Source organism: Peromyscus leucopus, chromosome 8a (assembly GCF_004664715.2).
Source record: "Peromyscus leucopus breed LL Stock chromosome 8a, UCI_PerLeu_2.1, whole genome shotgun sequence".
In the NCBI taxonomy this organism is placed as follows: Eukaryota; Metazoa; Chordata; class Mammalia; order Rodentia; family Cricetidae; genus Peromyscus; species Peromyscus leucopus.
In genome coordinates, this window is record NC_051085.1 from 31,965,427 (window position 1) to 31,988,507 (window position 23,081).

The 23,081-nt window shown below is 40.1% G+C and overlaps 1 protein-coding gene across 4 annotated transcripts in view; it reads right to left on the reverse strand.

Annotated features, from left to right (window-relative positions):
• Positions 1–10,168: 10,168 nt before the first annotated feature.
• The window catches only part of Stxbp5 (syntaxin binding protein 5), a 136,034-nt gene continuing 123,121 nt past the window's right edge, over positions 10,169–23,081 (reverse strand). For all 4 annotated transcript variants that reach the window (XM_028861099.2, XM_028861092.2, XM_028861104.2 and 1 more), the window contains 3 exons: positions 22,621–22,732; positions 17,138–17,358; positions 10,169–13,622 (listed from right to left, as the gene is read on the reverse strand). In XM_028861099.2, the coding sequence (XP_028716932.1) occupies positions 13,581–13,622; positions 17,138–17,358; positions 22,621–22,732 (375 nt within the window). In that variant the 3' untranslated portion in view covers positions 10,169–13,580. The remainder of the gene's footprint in view (positions 13,623–17,137; positions 17,359–22,620; positions 22,733–23,081) is intronic.

Below are 23,081 nucleotides of genomic sequence, written 5' to 3' on the forward strand. Positions count from 1 at the left end.
GAGTATTGTTCTTTGCAGTCTTTTGCATAGGTCAGTCACATGGTTTGCTGGTCTTCTCAACTGTTCACTCTCTGTCCTTCTTTCCTGACAATTCTTTGACACGGGCCACTTTAAGCACCACTGGCAACTGTTTACACACCATAGTGCGTCTGTCACCCTGAACTCAACCTAAAGGCACTGTGCTAGATTCCTCAAATGTCTTCACATCATGTCAGAGGAAGGTGGCTAACACAACTCCTCAGCAACTTCTACACACCCACTAACTTCATAAGGTGGGTCTTGGCTGCCACCAGCTTCTAGGGGCCAAAGAAGTCCGAGTGTCTACTCTGGATGGATGTCAAGGGTCTTCATGGCTGAGGCAGTGTCTGCAGTGGTCACCTGTGACCACAGGGTTCTATGTGGTAGCAGCCACGAAGGCCTCAAAAATGCACTAATTAAAATGCACACACATACACAGTAAGTGAGAATTATTTTTAAAATTAAAGAAAATAAAAATTCCAGGTTTTAGAATCACCAGATTCTAAAAAGAGATTCAGATTCAAATAGAGTACTGGCACATTCAAAATAAAACATAATTTTATATTTATGGAGAAATGCCAGGCAAAATGTCAGCAGCTACTGAACATTTGTGGCTGAAATACAGATAATAAAATAGGACATACATAAAGCTTTTTGTGCACGAGGGTATTGATGTAACCAACCATCTTATTAAATAAGAAACACAGAAACAATGCAAAAGAGAAAGCCGAGAGGTCAGAGCTCAGAGCTAAAATCTCACCCTTCCGCCTGCGGTGTCCCAGCTTCCCGAATGAGCGCTCTATTTCCTGTCTGTTCGTCTATTTAAAGAGACAGAACAAGCCACAGCTATCTCACCTCACCAGTTCCTCAGCTGGTCCTGTTTCCTCAGACTGGAAGCTTCTGTGTCCTCATCCCAATAGCTCTCAGCTGAACTGTGTTGCTCCAAAGCCTGAAAGCTTAACCAGCCAAATGCTTCTAGTTTCTGGTCCTCACGCCTTATATATCTTTTTGCTTTCTACCACCACTCCCTGGGATTAAAGGCTGGCTTTCTGGGATTAAAGGAGTGTGTCACCACCATGCTTGGCTATTTCCAATGTGGCCTTGAACTCACAGAGATCCAGAGGGATTTCTATCTCTGGAATGCTAGGATTAAAGGCGTGTGCCACCACCGCCACACTCTTGCTATGGCTCTAATAGCTCTGACCCCCGGGCAACTTTATTTATTAACATACAATCAAAATCACATTTCAGTATAATTAGATTACCACCACACGAGGGTATTGTGACAAGTTCTTAACATAAACAAACATGAAAAAGAACTCTTGAATTTTGACAATTTACCAACAAATACTAATGAACACTTTCTACTTGACAGGCATCATGGTGGATGCTGGTGTGACAAAGAGAAAAGAGTCTCTTCTGTCTGGGTGTTCAGAATATAGAGAGCAGTTGCATGTGGACAAGGCCACACTTTGATAAGGACTCTACCACAGGTAGGAAGAGATGCTTGCTGTAGCAGAGAGGAGAAAGCAGGCGATCAACCCAGCTATAAAAGGCTTTCAAGAGAAAATGGCATTAGAGCCTGACCAGAAAGGATTAGTGAAATGGAGGATGCTCTAGGATGAACAGAAAGAACAGAGAACCTACAGTATGGGCTACAAGGGTCGCAGGCAGTGTTAACAGAGGAAAACAGGACAGTATGCAGACAAGAGTGACAGTTAAGGGGCCACGTTGTCAAAGAATCAAACTTCACTTGAGGTCCTGGGACGAGCCTGAGATGTTTAGGAGTGAAGCTGGTAAGCTAGAATTGAGATGGGAGAATATTCTAGAAAGGGAAGAGGCCAAAGGCACTCACTAGGGAGAAGCTGCCACTTTTTTTGTTTTTTTGTTTATTTTTGTTTCTTCAGGACAGGGTTTTTCTGTTTAACCGTTCTGGCTGTCCTGGATCTCGCTCTGTAGACCAGGCTGGCCTCGAGCTCACTGGGATCCTCTTGTCTCTGCCGCCCAAGTGCTGGAATTAAAGGCGTGCGTCACCACCACCTGGTGAGCTGCAACTTTTAACTCAAACAGAAGATGCAGAGGTAGAATAAAGCTCTGAATGGGAAGGCAAAAGTGACTGGGAATAACTGAGGAGGGGCAGAGGGTGTGGTGGTGACCAATGAGGTGTGTGGAGAAAGGAGAAACAGGTGCTTGGCAGGTATATACTACACATAAGATTTCATGTCGTATTTTCCCGCTTTCAGAAAAACTCCTCATTCCCCTTGCTCTGGAAGCTGGATCTCCCCCTTTGCCCTGGATTTAGTGTTCTCACTGAAGAAGTGAACAGAAAGGAAAATGCCACTGTTGTGTGCAGACGTCAGGAAGGGTCTTGATCTAGTTCATGCTTCTATTTCCAAGTTTTAAAACAGAGTGTCACATCTTAGCGCCCAATAAATATTTGTGGAATAAAAATAGCCAGAGTCTGGTGTGGAGGGACACATCTGTATTCCCAGCATACGGGAGGCTGAAGTGAGAGAGTCTCAAGTTCTAGGCCAACTTGGTTTACATGGCACAGGCACAATAGTGTCTCAAGGGAAAAAAATAACAAAAAGCAAGCAGCTGTAATTGAACTTTGAAATAGACTTTTAGAGGTCGTGATTCTGATGACAATTTTGAGTGAAAAAATGATTTTTTTAAATTAATTAATTAATTTATTTTACAATACTATTCAGTTCTACATAATAGCCACAGATTCCCTTGTTCTCTCCCTTCCTGCCCCCTCCCCTTCCCCCAGCCCACCCCCCATTCCTACCACCTCCAGATCAAGGTCTCCCCCGAGGACTGGGATCGACCTGATAGACTCAGTCCAGACAGGTCCAGTCCCCTCCTCCCAGATTGAGCCAAGCGTTCCTGCATAAGTCCCAGGTTTCAAACAGCCAACTCATGCAACAAGCCCAGGACCTGGTACCACTGCCTAGTTGCCTCCCAAACAGATCAAGCCAGTCGACTGTCTCACCTATTCAGAGGGCCTGATCCAGTTGGGAGCCCCTCAGCCTTTGGTTCATAGTTCACGTGCTTCCATTCATTTGGTTATTTGTCCCTGTACTTTATCCAACCTTGGTTTCAACAATTCTCGCTCATATAGACCCTCCTCTTTCTCACTAATTAGACTCCCAGCGCTCCACCAGGGGCCTAGCCGTGGATGTCTGCATCCAGATTCCTCAGTCCTTGGATGGGGTTTCTGGCCCAACTATTAGGGTGTTTAGCCATCCCATCATCAGAGTAGGTCAGTCCCGGTTTTTTGCGTAAATGTCAGCAAAGGAGCTAACAAATTTAAAAAAAATGCAAAAAGAGGAGGAGGAAGAGGAGGAGAAAGGGGAGGCAAGTCAGTCACCAGCCTCTGGACACTCCATAAAAGCAGAGAAAAGCAAGGTTCTAACTTCAGGACAATTGTATGCTTATAGAGATACATTATGAATGGCCCAGGAAGGAAAAAAAAAAGCATTCTTTCTTCTGTAAGAGCTATACAGATGAGTTTTCTCTCAGAGTAGGGTTTTGTGTGCGCCTGCTCCTGGCCCACATGGGTGAGATCTGAGGAGGATTTATGATGGAACCAACTGGAAGAACAGAAAGCTCATGGCTCTAGTCCCCTCTGAAGGCAGAGGAGCCCCCACACCATGATGACATGGCCCAACAGAGTGACAGAGGAAGCACCCCCAATTGTCTAGCAGCCCAGCATTAGCCAGCAGAACCTCTTACCTGAGCCACAGAAGAGAGAGCTTGGAGCATTCCTAGTATAGACACAGGAGCTGCAGTCTAGAGAAGAAAGGAAGGGAACACGTTGAAGGTGTTGGCACTTGCAAATCTTCAGGGAGTGTTTGGTAGCTAACATTCAAAAAGAGAGGACAGTGAGAACCAATTTGGAGGTTGTGGACTAGTTTCCTTTTAGCAACTTCTGAGAGTTGGATAAATAATAGAATCCATTGAGCTGGGAGTGTGCGGAATACGCCTTTGATTCCAGCACTCCTGATGTGGAAGGAGCAGGCTTAGGTGCTGGAGGCCAGCCTGAGTTACACAACAAAACTTGTCACAAATAAGCAAGCTGAATAGAATGAAACTCTAAAGAACCCCCTTTCCACCCCTTACATGCCCTTGGCTGGCACGGAGCCTGGCCACTGTTTTAGGAGCATCCATTAGAGACACCAAGTCATTCTGTCCCCTGCAGGGAGAGGAATGTGGGGCTGCAGCTGATTATGAGTAGATGGGCGTGGGCATCTCACCTCCTAGTTCTTGTGACATTTAACATTTACAGAGAGCCTGGCACTTTATTCTAGATGCTCATTTGCATAATTTAACATTCTGAAAAACAGGTTGTCAGTCGTGAACACATTTTTGTTAGTATGAATTGTGGCATATGTTGGTAACATCTCTAGCCTAAACCTATTGGTGAAAATATTAAGGCCACTCCACATAGTTAAAAGGGAGGTTTATTTAGTGGCGTAACTTACAAATGAAGGGATAGGTGGGTTTCAGGGTCTGGGAAAGACGTAGAGCAGTCCGGCGGTGTTCTCTAGAGAACTCTGCTCGGTCTACCTCCAGCGTCTAGGGTCCAAGAACCAAGAGAGATGGCGTATCTGGATCTTGGGTCTTCAGGGTCCTCTCTTGGGCCTGCCTTGTAGGCGTGACAGTTACCGAAGCCTCAATGGGGGTTGGAACGTCCAGATCAAGGTTGGAAAGGCTATCCACTACATAAACCCTTGACCATACATAATCAATGGCATTGATAATGAGTATGGCTGTAATAATACTAATTTGCTGATTCTAGTACACCAATACTCATTCCTCCAAATTCAAAATGTATTTCTTTCATAGAGCTTCTAAGCAACTATTGATTCTAAGGTGATAAAGCCTGGGTACTAACGAGAAGGCTCAGTAGTTAGGGGTGGGAAAAGTTTGGGTCATAGCATCCATGTCAGGTAACTCACAACAACCATGACTAAAGCTTCTTCTGGCCACTTACACACACACACACACACACACACACACACACACACACACACACACACACACCCTATTTGGGAAATACAAGGCCCAATGTTTGAATTCTGTTTTTCTAATGATCTTTATGCATCCCATGTGAAGTAAGTAAGGTCAGCACGCAGATAACAGTTTTACAATTAATGAGACTCTGAACTCAGACCAGGGAAGATTAGAACTTGTAGGGTCATTAGTGTCAATGGGAAATTTAGAACAGAATCCTGGTCTTCACAAGTAGGTTGATAGGTTGGCATTTGCACACATACAGGCTCCCACCATTAACACACTTACTGAAAGCCTAGGTAAAGTCATTTGCCCATTAGTCAAAAATCATATTTTGAATTTTAGTTAGCAGGGAAATAAAAAAGCTTCCAACAGATTTCTAGTAAGGTTATAAAATACATATTACACACTTAAATTCTATAAAAAATTAAGGATTTAATTTTCATAGAATTGCATTTATAAGAAGGAATGCAAGATGCACTTAAAAAAATCCTACTATTCAAATTTCAACAGAATAGATCTGTACACTTTCAATTGTGGGTCACGACATAGCATTAGGGCCATATTATTAGTTCTATTGAATCTGGGAACACATATGAGCTGGGTCTTACTCTCTGTCAAAGGGTTCAGATATTTCAGTCCTGGTTGGGGGGGTATTAAGGAATGAGTACTTACAGGGGAGGACAATCTGAGTTTTTGTTTTTAAAAAACCTTGGGAGTATTTTGGCAATTTGTTAGGACTTTCAGCATTGTACATATGTTGAGGTGTACCAATTGAACTCATTCATATACTGTTGTATTGGTTCAGATGTTATACTGATTATCTGTTGATGCATTTATCTACTTATTCTTTATCAATAAAAAATCGGGAGTCAGATATCAGGGTAAGAACCTGAATGATCAAAGAAGCAGTGGAGAAGTGATCAGTGACTTCCTATCTCTTCTGTTCCTCCACCCAAAAGGCCTGGGATCCTCTCTAAGCCCGGCCTTACTACTTCCTAGCTGTCTATCTGTCTTCAGTCCTCCAAAACCTCTATGGTTAATTTTGGTCAGCAAGGGACTAGCTCCATCCAGTTGATTCAAAGCAAACTTTATTGTCAGAATGCCATCAGAATATCACACAGCAATCTGTGACAGAAGGAACTGCTTTTATAGTATGGCTCTTGGTCAGGGCCCTCAGTGTGGTCTGGACTAGCATACCAATCCATGTGGGAACTTGTGAAGAATACAAGTTGTCATGCTGGCCTCCTTTCACCCATGCTGATTGTACAGAAACCCTGATGAGGGTCAGGAGAGAGGCTTGTCATCCAGCAGTCTGCATCTATACGTTGCTTTTCTATGAAATCCTCACGCTCAGATTTGAGCATGATGGCTCAATCAAATGGCCTTTACAGTCACATTCTGGTTACAGAATCATGGAGATTACAGCTTTAGGAGGGTGCTCTTGCATTCTGGTATTCGATGCCAGGATTTCCTGGAATCTTGGATTTTAAACACTCAGACATATTTGGTTGGGTCCTAGTGAGGACTAGGCCTGTGGCCCCTGGCACAGGGCTTTGTATCCCACTGCCTGTCTCCACTGCTTCTTATGCTGTCTGGGCACAGTTCCTTCATGGTTCATCGGTTTAGTGGTAGAGTTTTGAGTGTCTGAATGTTGCAAGCAATAGGGAGCACGTTAAGTTCATAAAAATTATTTACAAATTTACCTAACATTTAAGTCCCTGGGAAAGGGAATTTATAGTATTTTCTACTAAATGGGCAAAGATAAATCGAGTGAACTGCAGAGCATTTGTGAGTTAGGGTGAGAGGCTTGGCAGTCAGGGGTGGACTGACAAGGAAGAAGCTGAATGAGATGGGAAGTCAACAGGGACAGAGCCCAGGGGATCCTGCATTTGCAGGAAGATGTACACACCATCAGTTCAGAACCCCAGCTACATGCTATGTGAAGTCCTCACACTTCTTTGGTAACAAATATTCATTTTTTGTTGGAGACTTTGCTTTTATTTATAAAATGTATTTTCTGCTTTAATTTTGTCTTTTAAGAGTGGTAAGTACATAAGGTATAGGCAAGACAAGCAGAGAAAATAAAGTCGGAAAATAACTCAGAGAGGCCTTTTTGTTTTAAGAGATGCCTTCACCTAAGCAGCACACATTTTAATAGCTCCTGTTAGGGCACTCATGGCAGCTAATTTTGGTACAGAAACTGCAAACAGAAAATGCAAACAGCATTATCTTTAAATCCATGGGGAAAAAAATTAGAATCTTCCTATATACTCCTAGGCACAGAATAATACGTAGAGATTTCTGAAAGCACTGAATGACGCTGAGCCACTTACACAGAACACACTCAAATAGTTACCCTACCAAGGCATGGCCAGAGATAGGAAGAAATCTTATCTTCAAATTTTTACTTGAGAACAAAAGTACCAAAACATTTGATAATCATTCAGACCAATATGAAATGATGTACATCGATGTGTAATAGCATAAAATGATGTGCTGCATAAGTTTCCAGATAAAAAGACGATCATAAAAAACAGACCTCTGCAAAGCCTGTGGGTTCTCCCTTGTATACTGAAGGATTTCTTGCTCAGGGCGTGACTGCCCCCATGTGGAACAGGTGTGCATCACAGTGAGAGGCGGAAATCTTCACCAGAAACAAGGATGAGAATTACCTCAGCATTCCCTGACTTGATTCTAGATCCATTAGCTGGATGCTCATTTTTTTGGTACAAGTAATTACACAGATACTGACAAATCAATTAGAAAATGCTAACTATGGAAATATCCACTATCCTTACTACTCAAATGATGTTCCACAGACCAATGGTGTGTTTTAGTCGGAGCTTGTCAGACATGCTAGTGTATCAGCCCCCTGCTAGTCTGCACTGACTCAGAATCAGTATTTTAATAAGGCTCCTGGGTTATTTGCATGCGTCTAGATCTACCTCCTGTCTGCATTCCACTCCACCCACCTGCCACATGGCTGTCTAGGTGCCTTTCACTAGGAACCCTACCTCATTCAATGTCTGTGGTCTCAATTACCTATAAGCATATCTTTGGAAATGTGACAATTTATTTTGTAGGTTTATTTTCTTCAACTAATGTGTTAACTCCACAACTCAGAAAAATATTTAAAAAAATTCTCAGAAAAAGGGGCTTTTTTGTTTCAGGAGAGATTTGAATATTTTATTTTGCCCAATTACAGAGCCCTTCAGCAGACATTCATATACATATATATGAACATTTTCCAGAAACATTAAGTTGTAATACATTCTTAAAATACCAGCTTAATGGTATTTATTTACAAAAAAAATTTCATTACTTAATTTTGAACTTTTCTGCTGTGATGACAGTTTCTTTTTTTCTGTCTGTTAAGTTACAGGAATGCAAAATAACTACAAAGTTTGAAGACATTTTTAGTGTTTGCAATAGTGCTATTTAAAAAAATGAAACAATGCACAGATAATTAAAAAAAAACTGTACTTGGAAAGCATGTTCCAGTAATTATCTTAGAGAGAGTTACTGGACTGAGCAAACATGGAGAGAGACTGCATCAGCTGAAAAGCACACACGGTGTTCACACACAGGCCAGCACTCGGGACCAAGCATGCTCATCCTCAGTGCGGACCATGCTAGGAAGCTAAATCTGTCTTTTTCATATTTTTTTTTTTTGAAAACACATTTACAAGGAACCAATGGTGCAACTAGAAAGCATCCCCCACCCGATTTCTAGCTACCATGTTGAGCAGAGATCACACCTAAAGTATCACATTAGTATTTACACACACACACACACACACACACACACACACACACACACAAATCAAGTCACTTTTTCTCATCTTTGCATTACTTCCCATTGATGTGTTGTTTGTTTGAAACTCATTACATTGTCTTTAATACAAGTGGTAATATTTAAAAAAAAAAATCACATAAATAGAGCTCCACAGCAATTAACCTACACCCGTTTTAAATGCCTGAGTCAAATGACCTACAATGAACTGACACTATTTATTTCTATCTTATAGACAAAAAAGTTTTACTTGAAACAATGGGTCTCACTGAAAAATACTGGCAGAAGTACATTCATGTGTCCTCTGAGGAACAGACACAGGATATCCCTAAGCAGCTCTGCAGATGGCACCTAATTCATGAATGAACTGGGCCAGTAACTTCAGACTCCTCATTGGGAAGTTACTAAAATCATTTACATCCTCAGAAAAGCTCAGGTACACTATCCCCCTTTCAGTTGAAACAACTGTGTTTTGTCCACAGAACCTTGACAGCATCTGAGGCAGACAGCGACAGTGCCTATAGCTCTCTGCAGGTCACCCTGAGGAAGGAGTCGTGGACAAAACCCAGCAGTCATGTATTCCTTTCCAACTCAGAAGCACACTTGGTCACCCATCTCAACCCAGAACAAACGCTGAAAAGAAAAAGACCAAACAGAAAACCAGAAGGGACACTGACCACATAGGAGCATTCTTTTCAAAGTAAATAGAGATTAAAAACCCTAGGATTATTAAGTATCAAACTGATAAGGAACAAATTCTACAAACTACAAAATAAAAAAAAACCTTCATTGACAAAAATACGTAAACTCTGTTCCTATTTTTGGAAATTTATTTTTAAAAAAGGTAGAAGAAAATATCTGGAAAACCATTTTTAATATATATATATTAAAACAATAGCCAAGATAGGCATCCAACAGCAAGCTGAAGCTACAGAGAAAGTTCCAGAAATTATTCTTGTGGATATTTCCCCTCAAAAGAAAACCAATACTTGAAAATATTCAGCAGAGGGTTTTTTAAACTATATAATTGTTTCTTGTCATGTGCGAATACTTTTCAATGATGCATGACTTTTGAAAACTTAATTGTATCTCGATATGAGATACCAGTTTTTCTTACTATAAGCATAAAACATAACTTTTTGTATGGATAATATACATACTTTTTAAGTACTTTGACTTAACAAGTTCACCATTTTTAAAATTAAAGAATACATTTATAAAAATTCATCTAAAACTAAAAGTATATTCTCTAGCAGTGTATAAATATAACGTGTTACCGTGTGATTGTAAAAACAACTCTGAAAGTGTCGCAACAAAGACCAACAACACCGAATGTACAGCAAATAATTTCATTTGTTTTTAATCTTTAAAAGCTCTAGAAAACCCTATTAAAGGTTTTAAAACTGATTGGTTTCAGGTGCAGCTAGCAGCATATTCATGATTTTGGTATGTTTCATACACACATATCACTTGATTTAAACTGAAAATGCAGGTAAAATGACAATAAAAAGTTATTTTCTAAAAAAGTGCAGAAAAATTCAAGTTTAAAGTTCAGTGCTCTTTATTTTGCAGAAACAAATAAACAAAATCCCCCAAGTTAAAATAAATCTTTGCCACAGGGGAAAAAAAATTACCTTTGGAGATAGCTTTACTAATGTCACATGCGAAATGCCTTGAGCAAAGCACAGATGATTCGAATACAGAACTTACGGTAAACTTGGAACAAATCCCCCCGTTCCTCAGCCGTCTCCCAGCATCCCCTTCATCCTAAAGGTATGTACACTTTCAGGCTTGTTTCGCACACGCAGATGTCTACCTGAACTAACTTCTAACATGAAGTTCGAAGTAAATATTTCTTAAAGGAATATTCTGATGAAATTGCAGTCTACTTGCACAGAATGACAGATGTACACAGCAGTACTTTTCCATGAAAACCTCAAATCAAGAACAGGTTTTTAAAATCCATAATCGAGTTTTGGAAATACAGTACGACTGAAATGCGAGTGGGTATTAAGGTGACGCCATATTTCAAACAGATAGAAAGATTTTGATGAAGTGAAATACTTTGAATAACAGTATTCTAAGCAAACATGGACTGATTTTAGTTTCCAGAATGAAATGAATTGGGGGTGTGTGGTACATACAGAGAAATCTCTTCCTGTTAATAATGTTAACTGCAGAATGCTTGGATTTCAGAATCAAAGACATTTCAACGTGACCAGTGCTGAGGGCACAGAGCACACACACACACACACACACACACACACACACGCACGCACGCACGCACGCACGCGCGCGCGCGCGCACGCTTTCATTTTCTGATTTTTTTTATTTTGACCTTTTGTTATTGTTGCAGCTGTTGGATTTCCTGAAACTTTGGCTTGCTGGTGACTACTTCTTTTTGCATCAAAAAAGACAGGCGTGGGTTGGGGGAGGCAGGCCATCTCAGGCTGCAGTCAGTCCCCTGGGTCATACTGCAGACTATTTTATTTACAGAATCAAGCACAGCTTGGGAAGATCATTTTCTCTATTCAAAAATACTCTGTCCTCTCTAATCCTAGTCTCTTAGCTTGTTGTGCACAATATGTAGATTAATTAAAAAAAAAAAGAAACCAGTGATTTAAAATGACACATAAGGATATTCTTATAAAATCCATCTCAGGTAAACACACCTACTTCTCTATTAATAAATAATTACAACTTTGATTCATCTTATTTACATCAGTTAAAATGACTATAGAAAGGAATCTGATACACAAATAATACAGCAACCCAAAGAGCTGAGACTCCACACAGAGTCAAGCAGTTTGCTAGTTACTCTAGTACTTTTCACCCTTTTAAAACTCTCGACTATTGATATTCATAAAACTATACCTTTTAAAAGGGACACAATTCTTCCTATGAGGTATCATGAGACATGGGTTTAGTGGACAATAGATAACACAAATTAAGCAATTTGTAAACTGCCGAACATTCGGAGCACAGACACGAAACAGAAATGTTATTCACTTTCTACAGATTGCGAAACTTTTAAAAATGATTGTAGTTATAAAACATTTTTGTCTTGATCAATTCTCTACCACATATATTTAATTCTTACTTGATGCTATTTAAAATAAACTTTGATGTAAACTTTTATATCCAGTAGTGCACATTATAAAATGTAAACAAAAGATTTTATCAATGAAAGAGAAAAAGGTGAATGAGAGGCTGGGAAACTGAAGATGTCTTACAGGGAACGTCACGCATCACATGGAATAGAAAACAAGCAGGCTTCCTATCAATTTGTGCTCTGCTTATTAAAGGACAATGACTCATTACAGACTTTCATAGAAGACAATATATAAATTTCATGCTCCCCCTTCACTTCTTCCTTTGTGGCTTTCACAATCATAGCCTCCAACTCTGTGTTAGAGACTGCTTTCTTTCTAGGCTGTAACGCTAGAGCAGGAACCAATCATTCAGGGCTTCTGCCATTTAATGCACATCTCTCTTTATTACAGAAAAAACTTAGTTACTGAAATGAACATACGTTCCTTTCCTTTTTTGCTTTTAGTATTTTGAAAGGATATATACAGATGTGTGATGTAGTTCTACAGGAGCTATTTTGTAGGTCATTAGACTAGACTCTTGGACAATTACTGACAAAAGATGCTTGTAGTCTTCCATGCGGCGGCATGTGCACTAAGATTTAACTGGCTCATCACCTGAGTGTACTGGAATTGTTAGCAAATAAAGGACATTTTAAAAGGGGAGCTGAGCATTTTACTGAAATGATGAAACATTGTTGTTTTAGCAATTTTAATTAAATAATGCAAGGGTACATCATTTGGTTAAACATTTTATAAAAAGTCAAGCAAAATTAAAAACTTAGCCAATTTCAACTTTTCTACAAATATAACCAGTAACTCTTTTGGTCAAATCTACCTTTAGCTAAATTAATGTGAACAAGGACAAAAGACATTGAAGAATTCTCCTCACCACAATGGAGGGTTTCTTACTTTTCACACCGCATGGCCACTACATGGAAACTCTCAGAAGATGAGCAATTCAGTCATGCGCTGCACTTTTCGATGATGAAAAGTGATATATCACCTTGTTTTGCTTTTGAAAAAATAGGAACTGAACACAAAGATATAGTAACAAGAACTGAAGAGGATCCCATACACAAGCTATGTGTATCTTTGATTAGTTGGAGCCCACCATTCAGCACAGTCTAAAGAGAAGGGGACGATTTGCTGCTTTCACTAATGATACTGATGACCAGTGCCTGAGAGAGAGTGAGTCCAGACAGCTGGTCACAATTCAGTCCCAACACAAAGATGACCATGTCGGACTCAGAACTTCTCATTTATTGCCTCTCCCCACCTCGGATCAAACACTGACGGCAGATACAACGGCACGAAATCTTTTGGCATGTGAAAGTTTAATACAGGAATGATCCAAGGAACAGCCCACCAGGACTTCTCAACAACCCTTTGTGTTTTTCATCTGTCAACATGACCCCGCTAAGTTCTCTGTCTGTCAACTCACAGCCAGCACACACCATATGCTCCGGTTTGCACGTGGGTGAGTTCTCAGGTAAAGCCATGTGACTGAGGTAAAACAGTGCTTGATTGTGCTGGGATAGAACAGTCCTCAGCGGTGTACATCCCTTGTATGTTATCTTCCCCAAAGATACCAATGACATCAACAAGGACATCTCCTTCTCCTTCTGGCTGAAGTTGGTCTTAGTGGATTCTGGTTGTCAGAACTGGTACCACTTTTTATCTTTGTATTTCAGCATCATCTAAAGGAGGGGAAAAAAGAAAAATATGTTCTCAAAATTCCAAAAAACTATTTACAATTGGTATCTATAAAGCATACCACCCTGAAACATTCCAGTCTGGTATTACACTTCCATTTATCTAAAGTAGCAAGAATTATTCCACTTAGATGAAAAATGGCTATGTTCATTAAAAAAAAAAAAACTATCCTAGAAGATGCTCAAGTTTCTGATATGTATCATAATTTCTTTTTAATGTGTAACATAGTTTGGTGACTCAGTGAATAACTTCAAAATAAGTCAATTGCCATGCCTCTAATTAGAACCGAAAGGATGAGGGAAAGGAAGGTGAAAAAAACTACCTCCATAATTCTTCACATATATATAAAGTTTTATAGTATATATACTCTGTATAAATTATACCTATGTACAATTTAGTTTCCTATTTTCAGTATTCCATCATTTTTTCATATGATGTAGCTTTTCATTTCATCACCACATCTCTAAAATGTTACTTTTTATTTTATATATCAGTCATTGGAAATTGAATCTGGGCAAAATTCCTATAATTTTAAATTTTGTCATAGGTTCTGCCTCTTATTGAAGTTTTAATGCAAAAAATTAAACACTTTTAGTTATTTATTGACTTGTTAACACTAAAACTTGATAATAATAGATTATAATTTTTACCTTCCTTGGAGATAACTACCTGACAGAATATAATTTAATCTCCAAGTAGTTTCATGACTGTCTAGAGACTGTTTTATGCTTACATAGTGATTTTAAGTCTAGTATGCTGTAGTTCTTGACTTTACTGAATGTATTGCTGAAATTGTAGCTCACAGAGAACATTGATCAATGCTGAAAATGGGAGTAGTGGCCCATGTCAGGAGCTTTATTCTGCAAGTTCACCCATTGTCTCTACGGAGCTTTGCTGTCACTGTTGAAATCTAGTAAGCAAATTTTTGCACACTCAGTTTTTCCTACAAACAGGTTGAAAGTGTGCATCTTATTTTTTTTACTCAACTAAAAATGTCTATTTTCAAGTTTTTTTTTTTTGGGGGGGGGAATCAGTTTTGGGAGACTTTCTGCAGAACATACAAAAATGTTTAGATATGAAATAGATCAAATAATTTTAAATGCTTTTATGTTGCGTTATTTTCCTTTTATTTAAGATTTTTTTCTTTACTTATTTTTGTGTCTATCTGTGTTAAGTGGGTTTATGTGTTTGTGTATACAGGTGAATATGTGTGACTGGGTATGCTTATGTATTTGTAATTTGTTCACATTTGTGTGGAGGCCAAAGGTCAACGTTAGATGTCCTTCCTCTGGCATTGTCTCTCTTGCCTTTGGGACAGGTTCTCTCACTGATTTGGTACTTTCCAAATGGGATACTCCATCTAGCCATGGTAATGTGCCTGCTTTTACTGCCTCCCAGTGCTGACATGACAAGCATGTGCCACAATGGACGGCCTTTCTTAAAAAAGTGATTTCTGGGAAAGGGACACAGGTCCTTTTGTTTGCAATGTAAGCATTTCACCAACTGGGCTATCTCTCCAGCCTTCAAAACATCTTTTTATGGTGAAATGGCAGAATTCTGGTTCTTTTTAATAAATTCATCTCAATAGAAAAAACAAAACAAACAAACAAAAAAAAAACTACCTCCATCTCAAATTTACTAAACCCTTGCTGTGAGCTAAACAACACTTGACACACCTTCCTTGATTTTAATTGATCTGCACAGTTCTGGGGGTTTGTATTATTTCCTCTTCATGTTCTAAATGAAAAAAATCTCATTTATAAAAAGGGCTTCCAGGTTTTACTCAAGGTTAGCAGAATGGTGGGTTACTGGGGATCAGGCCTGGCAATCTGAATTCAAGAGCCCAGGAACGCACCTCAGTGCACTGTCCTCCTCAGACTCTCAAGTACATCTAAGAACTGCAGCTAGAGAAGAGAAGGACAACTGTGCTCCTTGTCAATCGATCGATCGATCGGGACGTGCAGATACTATGAAAGGGACGCAAGTGCTTGTGTTGGGGCAACAAAACCCCTGCTCTACGCTAAGGGCTATTTGCTTCCATTGGAGGTGCTTTGGGGCACACGACTCCCTGGGATGCTCTAGACAGGCACCTTCCAGGTCAAGTCATGTCCATCATGCAACTCGAGCAAAGAAGAGATGGCTAGTGTTTGAACAACTAGAGGAATGCTAGCATTATAGAGACTTGGTGCTCTAAGATAAAAGTAATTTTGATACTGTTCACCTGGGCAAGAATCAAAGGCCAGTCAAGGAAGCAAAAATGAGACGTCACCAGCCCAGAGCATGAAGGAGTGGCACACATATGCAAAAATGATAACATGTGCCTTACATAAGGGCTTTTAAGCCCACAGGAACATTTTTTAAAATTTGTTTTTATTTCATATGCATGCGCTTTTGCCTGCATTTTTGTGTATGTACCATCTTATATTGCAAGGAAGCCAGAGAAGGGCATCCGATTTTCTGGAACTGGAGTTACTGCGAGCTGCCATGTGGGTGCTAGGAAGCAAACACAGGTCCTCTGCAAGAGCAGCGAGCACTCTTACCTGATGAGCTATCTCTGAGGCCTACAAATCATTGTTTCATAAGGCCCTGTATCAGTCAACAAAATATGGTTGTGTGAGCATCATTTAGAGATCCCTATACTTTACAGAACCTGTTTCTCAGGTCAAAGAATTTACTAAAGCTGAACCACTACCTCTCTGAGGAGGCCCAGATTACTCAGGGTCAGAGAATGTGAGCTTGCTTCACCCAGCAGGGCTGCATAAGGGGATGATTTGACTATGGGCGTGGTTATCAGGTGTTTGGAAGGGTCTGCACTTGATTGTATGGTGGGCTTTGATCTTGCAAGGGGAAAGTCTTTTGCCTCTCCCCTTGGTATGTTATAAACAGCCTTCTGAATAAATCGTCCAGGCCATTGTGTATTATTCCAGGCCCTTCTGAAGCTATCCTGTGTTTCTGTCTTTCTTCTTGTCAGCTAGGTCTCTCTTTCTATCTGATATTTTCTTATCCCTCTTTCCTCTACCTAAGAACCCTAGAATAGGTGGGAAAAGGTGGGAGCTGGACTCCCACCGTCTCCCACACATCTCCATATACATTAGTTTGCAAGACACAGAGACTTCAACATGCTAACTGATTTTTGTTATTTAGATCTACCTGGAAGAATCCAGGAGACAACCGAGTTCCTTCTTAGGTTAAGGTAGGTGCAGACTCTGGCGAGTTAAGGGAGTTTAGTATTTTTATTGAGGTCCCTGACAAACAGCCACAAAGCTTCTGCATTGCTTATGAAGGTCCTAAGGTGGGCACGTGCCCTCACAATGCACAGATTTCAGGAAAGACCAGAAACCACTGCCATGTTCTCTTAATGATTCCCTCTTGTGGAAAAGTCAGAACTTGCAATTTCACAAAATACATGCTTGTAGAAGTAACAGCATATACACTCTGTTGTCATTGTGACATTTGCTTTATCTAGTTCTTTGGGTGGCTGGCCGCACGTTAGGCATACCTCATGAGCATGTTTGGAAAACGAGTCTGCGCTGGATAACATAGCTGCAGTTCTCTCTTCCAGGTCGCCAAGCTTCTGCCCTCTCTCATCCAGGGCCAACCTGGCTCGGGCTAATTCACCCACCACTCCGGATGCTGCTCCTTTGACACCCTCAATCCCACCAGGACCCGGGATGTGCTGGGCAAGGCTCCTCGAGGCCCTGCCTGAGGAGGACTCGCCAACTGGAAGGTTTGAAGAACGGAGAAAAAGTTAGCAAAAGTCCTATCACATGACAGCATTAAAATACAAGTTTTGGATCATGTGGTAATACAATTAGAAGATTAATATTTAACTTTATAACACACCTTTATTGTGCTGCTTTAAATTTTTTCTCAATGCTTTTCCAAATATGCAAAACCACAGTGCACCATTATAAACACCCTATTCTCTCCTAGTTCACACAGCAGAAATCCGGGGAATCAGGGCTAGCTAGCCATTGTTGAGAGAAGTAGATACACTGATGCAGATTTTGTAACTAAAATTGCTTTTTGAGTTGTTAACATTATAGTTTAGGGATTTTAAGCTTTTAACTTTAAGCATAAAGATTTAAGTTTTAGCCGGGCGGGCGGTGGTGGTGCACGCCTTTAATCCCAGCACTCGGGAGGCAGAGCCAGGCGGATCTCTGTGAGTTCGAGGCCAGCCTGGGCTACCAAGTGAGCTCCAGGAAAGGCGCAAAGCTACGCAGAGAAACCCTGTCTCGAAAAACCAAAAAAATAAAAAAATAAAAAATAAAAAGATTTAAGTTTTAATTTTCACGTTTGATTTAGTGTTCTGATTCCACACTTACTTATAAAAATACTATTTCCATTTTGGTCACCCAGATTTGTAGACATGTTTTCTTTGTCTCCACTAACGTTTCCCTTTTCAGATACATAAAATCACACTTTTTCCTTAAAGGGCTTGCTTGCCTCTTCCCTTCAGTACCCAAATCCTGACTAATTCCCAGGTCACAGCAAGTCTAAGAGCAGACTCCGGTTATATGCCCTTGCTCTTCCGCTCACATTTCTTTTCCTGAACTGTAAGGACCTTCACACTGCCCAATCTCAGAATGTCTCCGTCCCTCACAAGGAAGCCCATGGTCTGTCACTGTCACTTTCTACTCTTTCTGTCCTACTCAGGGTCACTGCTCTATTCTCTTTCTTTTCTTTTCTTTTCTTTTCATTTTTTTCCCCTGGTTTTTTGAGACAGGGTTTCTCTGTAGAGTTTTGGATCCTGTCCTAGATCTCGCTCTGTAGACCAGGCTGGCCTCGAACTCACAGAGATCCGCCTGGCTCTGTCTCCTGAGTGCTGGGATTAAAGGCATGCACCACTGCTGCCCGGCTGTTCTATTTCTATATATTTGCCTATTATAAATAATATACTCCATATAAATATATCCATACAGCCGTGGCCTCTCATGGCTAATGGATCCACACAGCCAGTAGCCTTTCATGGCTGACTTCTTTCCTTGAAGATAAGGTCCCACTTTATCTGTGTAGCAACACACATCAGTATCATTTCTTCTTATGGCTGAATAGTGCATCATTTTATAAGTATATCACATTTTGCTGTGCTTCATTTAACCAATGGGCAGTTTCCACTTTTTTGTCTTACTATAAGTAATGCTCCCTTGGACATTTCTGAAAGTGTTTATGTAAACATCCATTTTCAGTTCCCTTGGACATGTATGTCCAGGAATGGAATGGCTGGGACATGGGCTGGGACACCTGTTGAACTTTCTGAGGTCTAGGGGGCAGCTTTTTCGAGAGCATGCAGCATTTTCATCCAGCAACATGAGCTACAGCTTCTCTACACCCTACCAATGCTCATGTGTCCTCATCGCAGCTATCCTAGTTAACATGATGTGGTACGTCACCATGGCTTCTGATACACATTGGTTCTTGAATGACCAATGATGTTGGACATCTTTTGATGATTTCTGATCAGGAATATTTCAAAAGAAATCCAAACCTTCTGCTCATTCAAAATTGGGCTACTTATTCTTTTATTACTGAATTATGAGTTCTTTGTATATTCCAGATAATAGATTTTTATCAGATACGATTTGTATACAGCTTGTCCTATTATTTGTGTAGTAGAATATCTTAAGGTGTGTTATTTTTGTTCATGTTGCATTTGTTTAACTCTGTGAAACTGTGTTACTGTGCCTGTGTAAAACACCTGATGGTTTAATAAAGAACTGGCCAATAGCAAGGAAGGAGAAAGGATAGGTGTAGCTGGCAGGCAGAGAGAATATATTGAGGGAGAAATCTGGAAAGAGTTCTTTCAGAAGAGGAGGAGGACATCAGGGTCCAGCTACCAGCTACCCAACCAGAAAGCCATGGAGTAAGAGTAAGACAGAAGTAAGAGAACAGGAAAGCCCAGAGGCAAAAGGTAGATGGGATCACTTAAGTTAAGGAAAGCTGGCTAGAAACTAAGTCAAGCTAAGGCTGGACATTCATAGTTAAGAACAAGCCTCTGTGTGATTTATTTGGGAGCTGGGTGGCGGGCCCCCCAAAAGAGCCAAACAACAACCTACAATATATTTGAATTATCATCTTCTCTTCTTGCTATTTATTTTTTGAAACACAAAGTTTTCCCATCGATGAACTACAATTTCCCTCTTTCATTCTCTGTTTGTGACTTAGGTGAAGTCTTGGGGAACAAATGACTAACTGAGGTGACAAAGATTTATTTCAGGTTCTTCTAAGAGTTTTGTACTTTAACCCTCAAGTAGAAGTCCTCGATTCATTTGACTTAATTTTCATGTTGCTGGTTTTTATTTCCTTGAATATCTAGTTGTGTCAACATATTGCTGACAGGTCCATTATTTCATCTTTGGATTGTCTTGGAATCCTTGGAGAAAATCATTGAGCACAAATGCTCTAGGCTTATTTTTGGACTCTCAATCATATTCTATTGCTTATGTCCATGCCAATATCAGATCATAGCTTTGTAGTAACTTTTGCCATGGAAATGTGTGTCCCCCTGGCCCTCTGCTTTCAGACTCTCTGCTTATGGAAGGGTCAGCTTCACCTCCTCCATTTCATAAATCTTACTATTATTTTGTGCAAAAAATCCAGTTTAGATTCTGATGGGATGATTTAGATTGGTCTGAGGAGCAGCACTGATACATCAGCAGGATAAATAAAGTCTTTAAATCCAAGAACATGAGATGCTGTTCTGTTTACCTATTATTTTTTTTAAATAATATTCTCAAGTTTTAGTGAGAATGTCTTTCACTTCTTCAGTGAAATTATTTCTAAGTGGTTTATCTTATAAATCAAAACTCCACCAGACACCATATAATGTACTCCCCTACGTACTCCATATAATGTAAAGGGAAGAACTTCCCACGTCTGTCAGGAAGGCTACACTACCTCAACACCAAGACCACACCGAGATCTAATGATTTTTTTTTTTTTTTTTGATGCGGAGATAAAAGGAATTGTTTCCTAAATTTCCCTTTTGGATTATTCATTGCTATCATATAAAAACACAGGTAACTTTTAGAGATTAATCATAGATCCTTTGACCTTGCCATCTTGCTTATCAGCTTTATCTATTTTTGGTTGGTTGCCTTAGGAACTTCCATAATTAAAATTATGTTATCTGCAAATACAGACAGTTTGACTTTTTCCACTCTGACTCCACTTTTCCTCTTCTTGTATAATTATCCTGGCTTGTGCTTTAGGATAATCTGAAAAGAAGTGAAAGCCCTCTGAGCCTTCATATAAATTTATCATTAGCCACATTGTCAGGGAAGGACTTAGATTAGAATGTCATGAAGTATGCATGCACATATGTGCGGGCATTCACACATACATGCTGTTGTTCAGCAGTTTCCTTGAATTGAAGCATGTCCCTGGAAGGAGAGCGAGGCACATGAGACTTGCGAGGTAAACACACTTCATGTCTGGAAGCGCAGGAACTTGGGCGGGTCTCTAAGCCCTGTCTCCAGCTCTACAGGAATGAACACCTGCTGCGGAGTGGCATGGTCAGCCGAGCTGCCGAGAAAGACTCCAGGACTGTCCAGCTGTCTACAAGCTGTGTGAAGAGCTCTAGGCTGGCATATCTTCTAGACATCACCTGTGTTGGACTGTTCTGTGTTGCTGCTGCTTTTGAGTCATCCTTACTCCTGGAAGAAAGCCCTCACTGATAGGCCTAATTACTAGTAACCCCCAATAAAAATTCATTGATTCACCAAGTTGGACATTGGTATAATCATTACTTTGGTCTGTGGTGGATTCCCTTTTTGGAATGAACACATATGTGCATGTTGTCTTCCCAGGAAAAGTCCCTCACACCCATGTATCCATTCATCCATGCACCCATCCATCATCCATCACCTTATGTGTGGTAAGGCAAGCCCCTTTATAGTGAAATTAACACTCAACTCAATTTTTCTAAAAATAAACAACTATTGCAAGATAGAACAATGCCCCCCTCCTCAAGATGGCCGCACTTCAGTTTCTGAAAGGTAAGGATATAGCAGCCTATAATAGAAAGCGGGCTTCACACGTGATTAAGGTAAGGACCTTGCCCTGGGCTGGTTATCTTGCATCATCTAGGTGAGTGCAATAGGGAGGACCTCCAGAAGCTGAACAAAGCCAGGAAACACATTCTTACCCAGAGTCCCCAGTGAGGAGCAGAGTGCTGGTGGTGCCAGGATAAACTGTGCTTATTTCTAACAGACAAAACTGAAGCCTAGATGCCTAGTCAGCTGGGTTGCTTTAGGTCAATAGATTTGTAGAACAACAGCAGTGACAGAAAACCAATATAACTAATAATTGATAAAGACTTCATCTTAAAGTTTTGCATATTGATTTATCCAGCAACTCCGCTAATTTGTTACTTGTAAAGCTTTACCTACAGATTATTTTGACATTGACAAGGACAGCAGGACCTTGGTCACTCCTCACTCGCTACTTCCAGCTGCTATGAGACAACAAATATTATTCCATCAGACTGTTCTCCCTCACCCAGCTGGAGGTTGGAAGTGTAAACCATGTAGAATCCTGCTGGGCTACAGCTTATAGTGGGAGCAGGCTTGTCCAGCATGTGAAAAGCCAACTTTTCCCCTTTATGTTGATTTCTCGATGTTATTTGATAAAAAAGACAGAATTGTAACACAGCCATCAAGTAATGGCAATCACAAAAATAAAACAATAAAGATCACATTTAATGTAAATAAGAACATGTTTTCTAGATTACCAATTTAAAGTTGCAAACACCATTTTTTAGCCATTTGAAGTTATGCTAACTTGGTTCCCTGAGAATAATATTTTCCTGATTGAGAACAGAATGACAAAGTAATTTTATGCCTTTTGTTAAACCATGGATATATTAATTATTATGATAAATATGAAAAAGTAAGCATAGTTGATCCATGTAACAAAATATTTACATGGATTGAATGTTTTTGTCTTAAAGGAATATAAGTCAAATTAAATCAGCCAACTTACATAGTTCTTCTCTGTCGAGAGACTGTGCACCGCCTCCGAACAGGCCTTTAAAGAAGCCCCTGTTGGGTGCTTCTGGCGTTTCTACGGGAGTGAAGAGCTCACCCAGCATCTCCTTTAAAATAAAAACCAATTATACTGTTAAAGCTCCAGGGAAACAGACATTTAATTAACAAGGTCACCACTGTAAATGCTGTAATGTGGTGACAATCCCCTTGAGTATGACTCACCCACAATTCATAAGAAAATTACAAACGGTCAGAGCAGAAACACACTGACTTACTCTAACAGTAGGTTTCCAAGACCAATTGACTAAGATGAATCTGCTGTTTTCTCCTCCCACCTATTATTTGTTAGCATTACAGCCAAGACAGTATGCCTGCCTAGAGGGTAAGGAGATGTAACTTGTGTCCAAGACTCTCTTGGTATGTATCCCAGGCTAGTCTGGAATATAAGATCTTTTT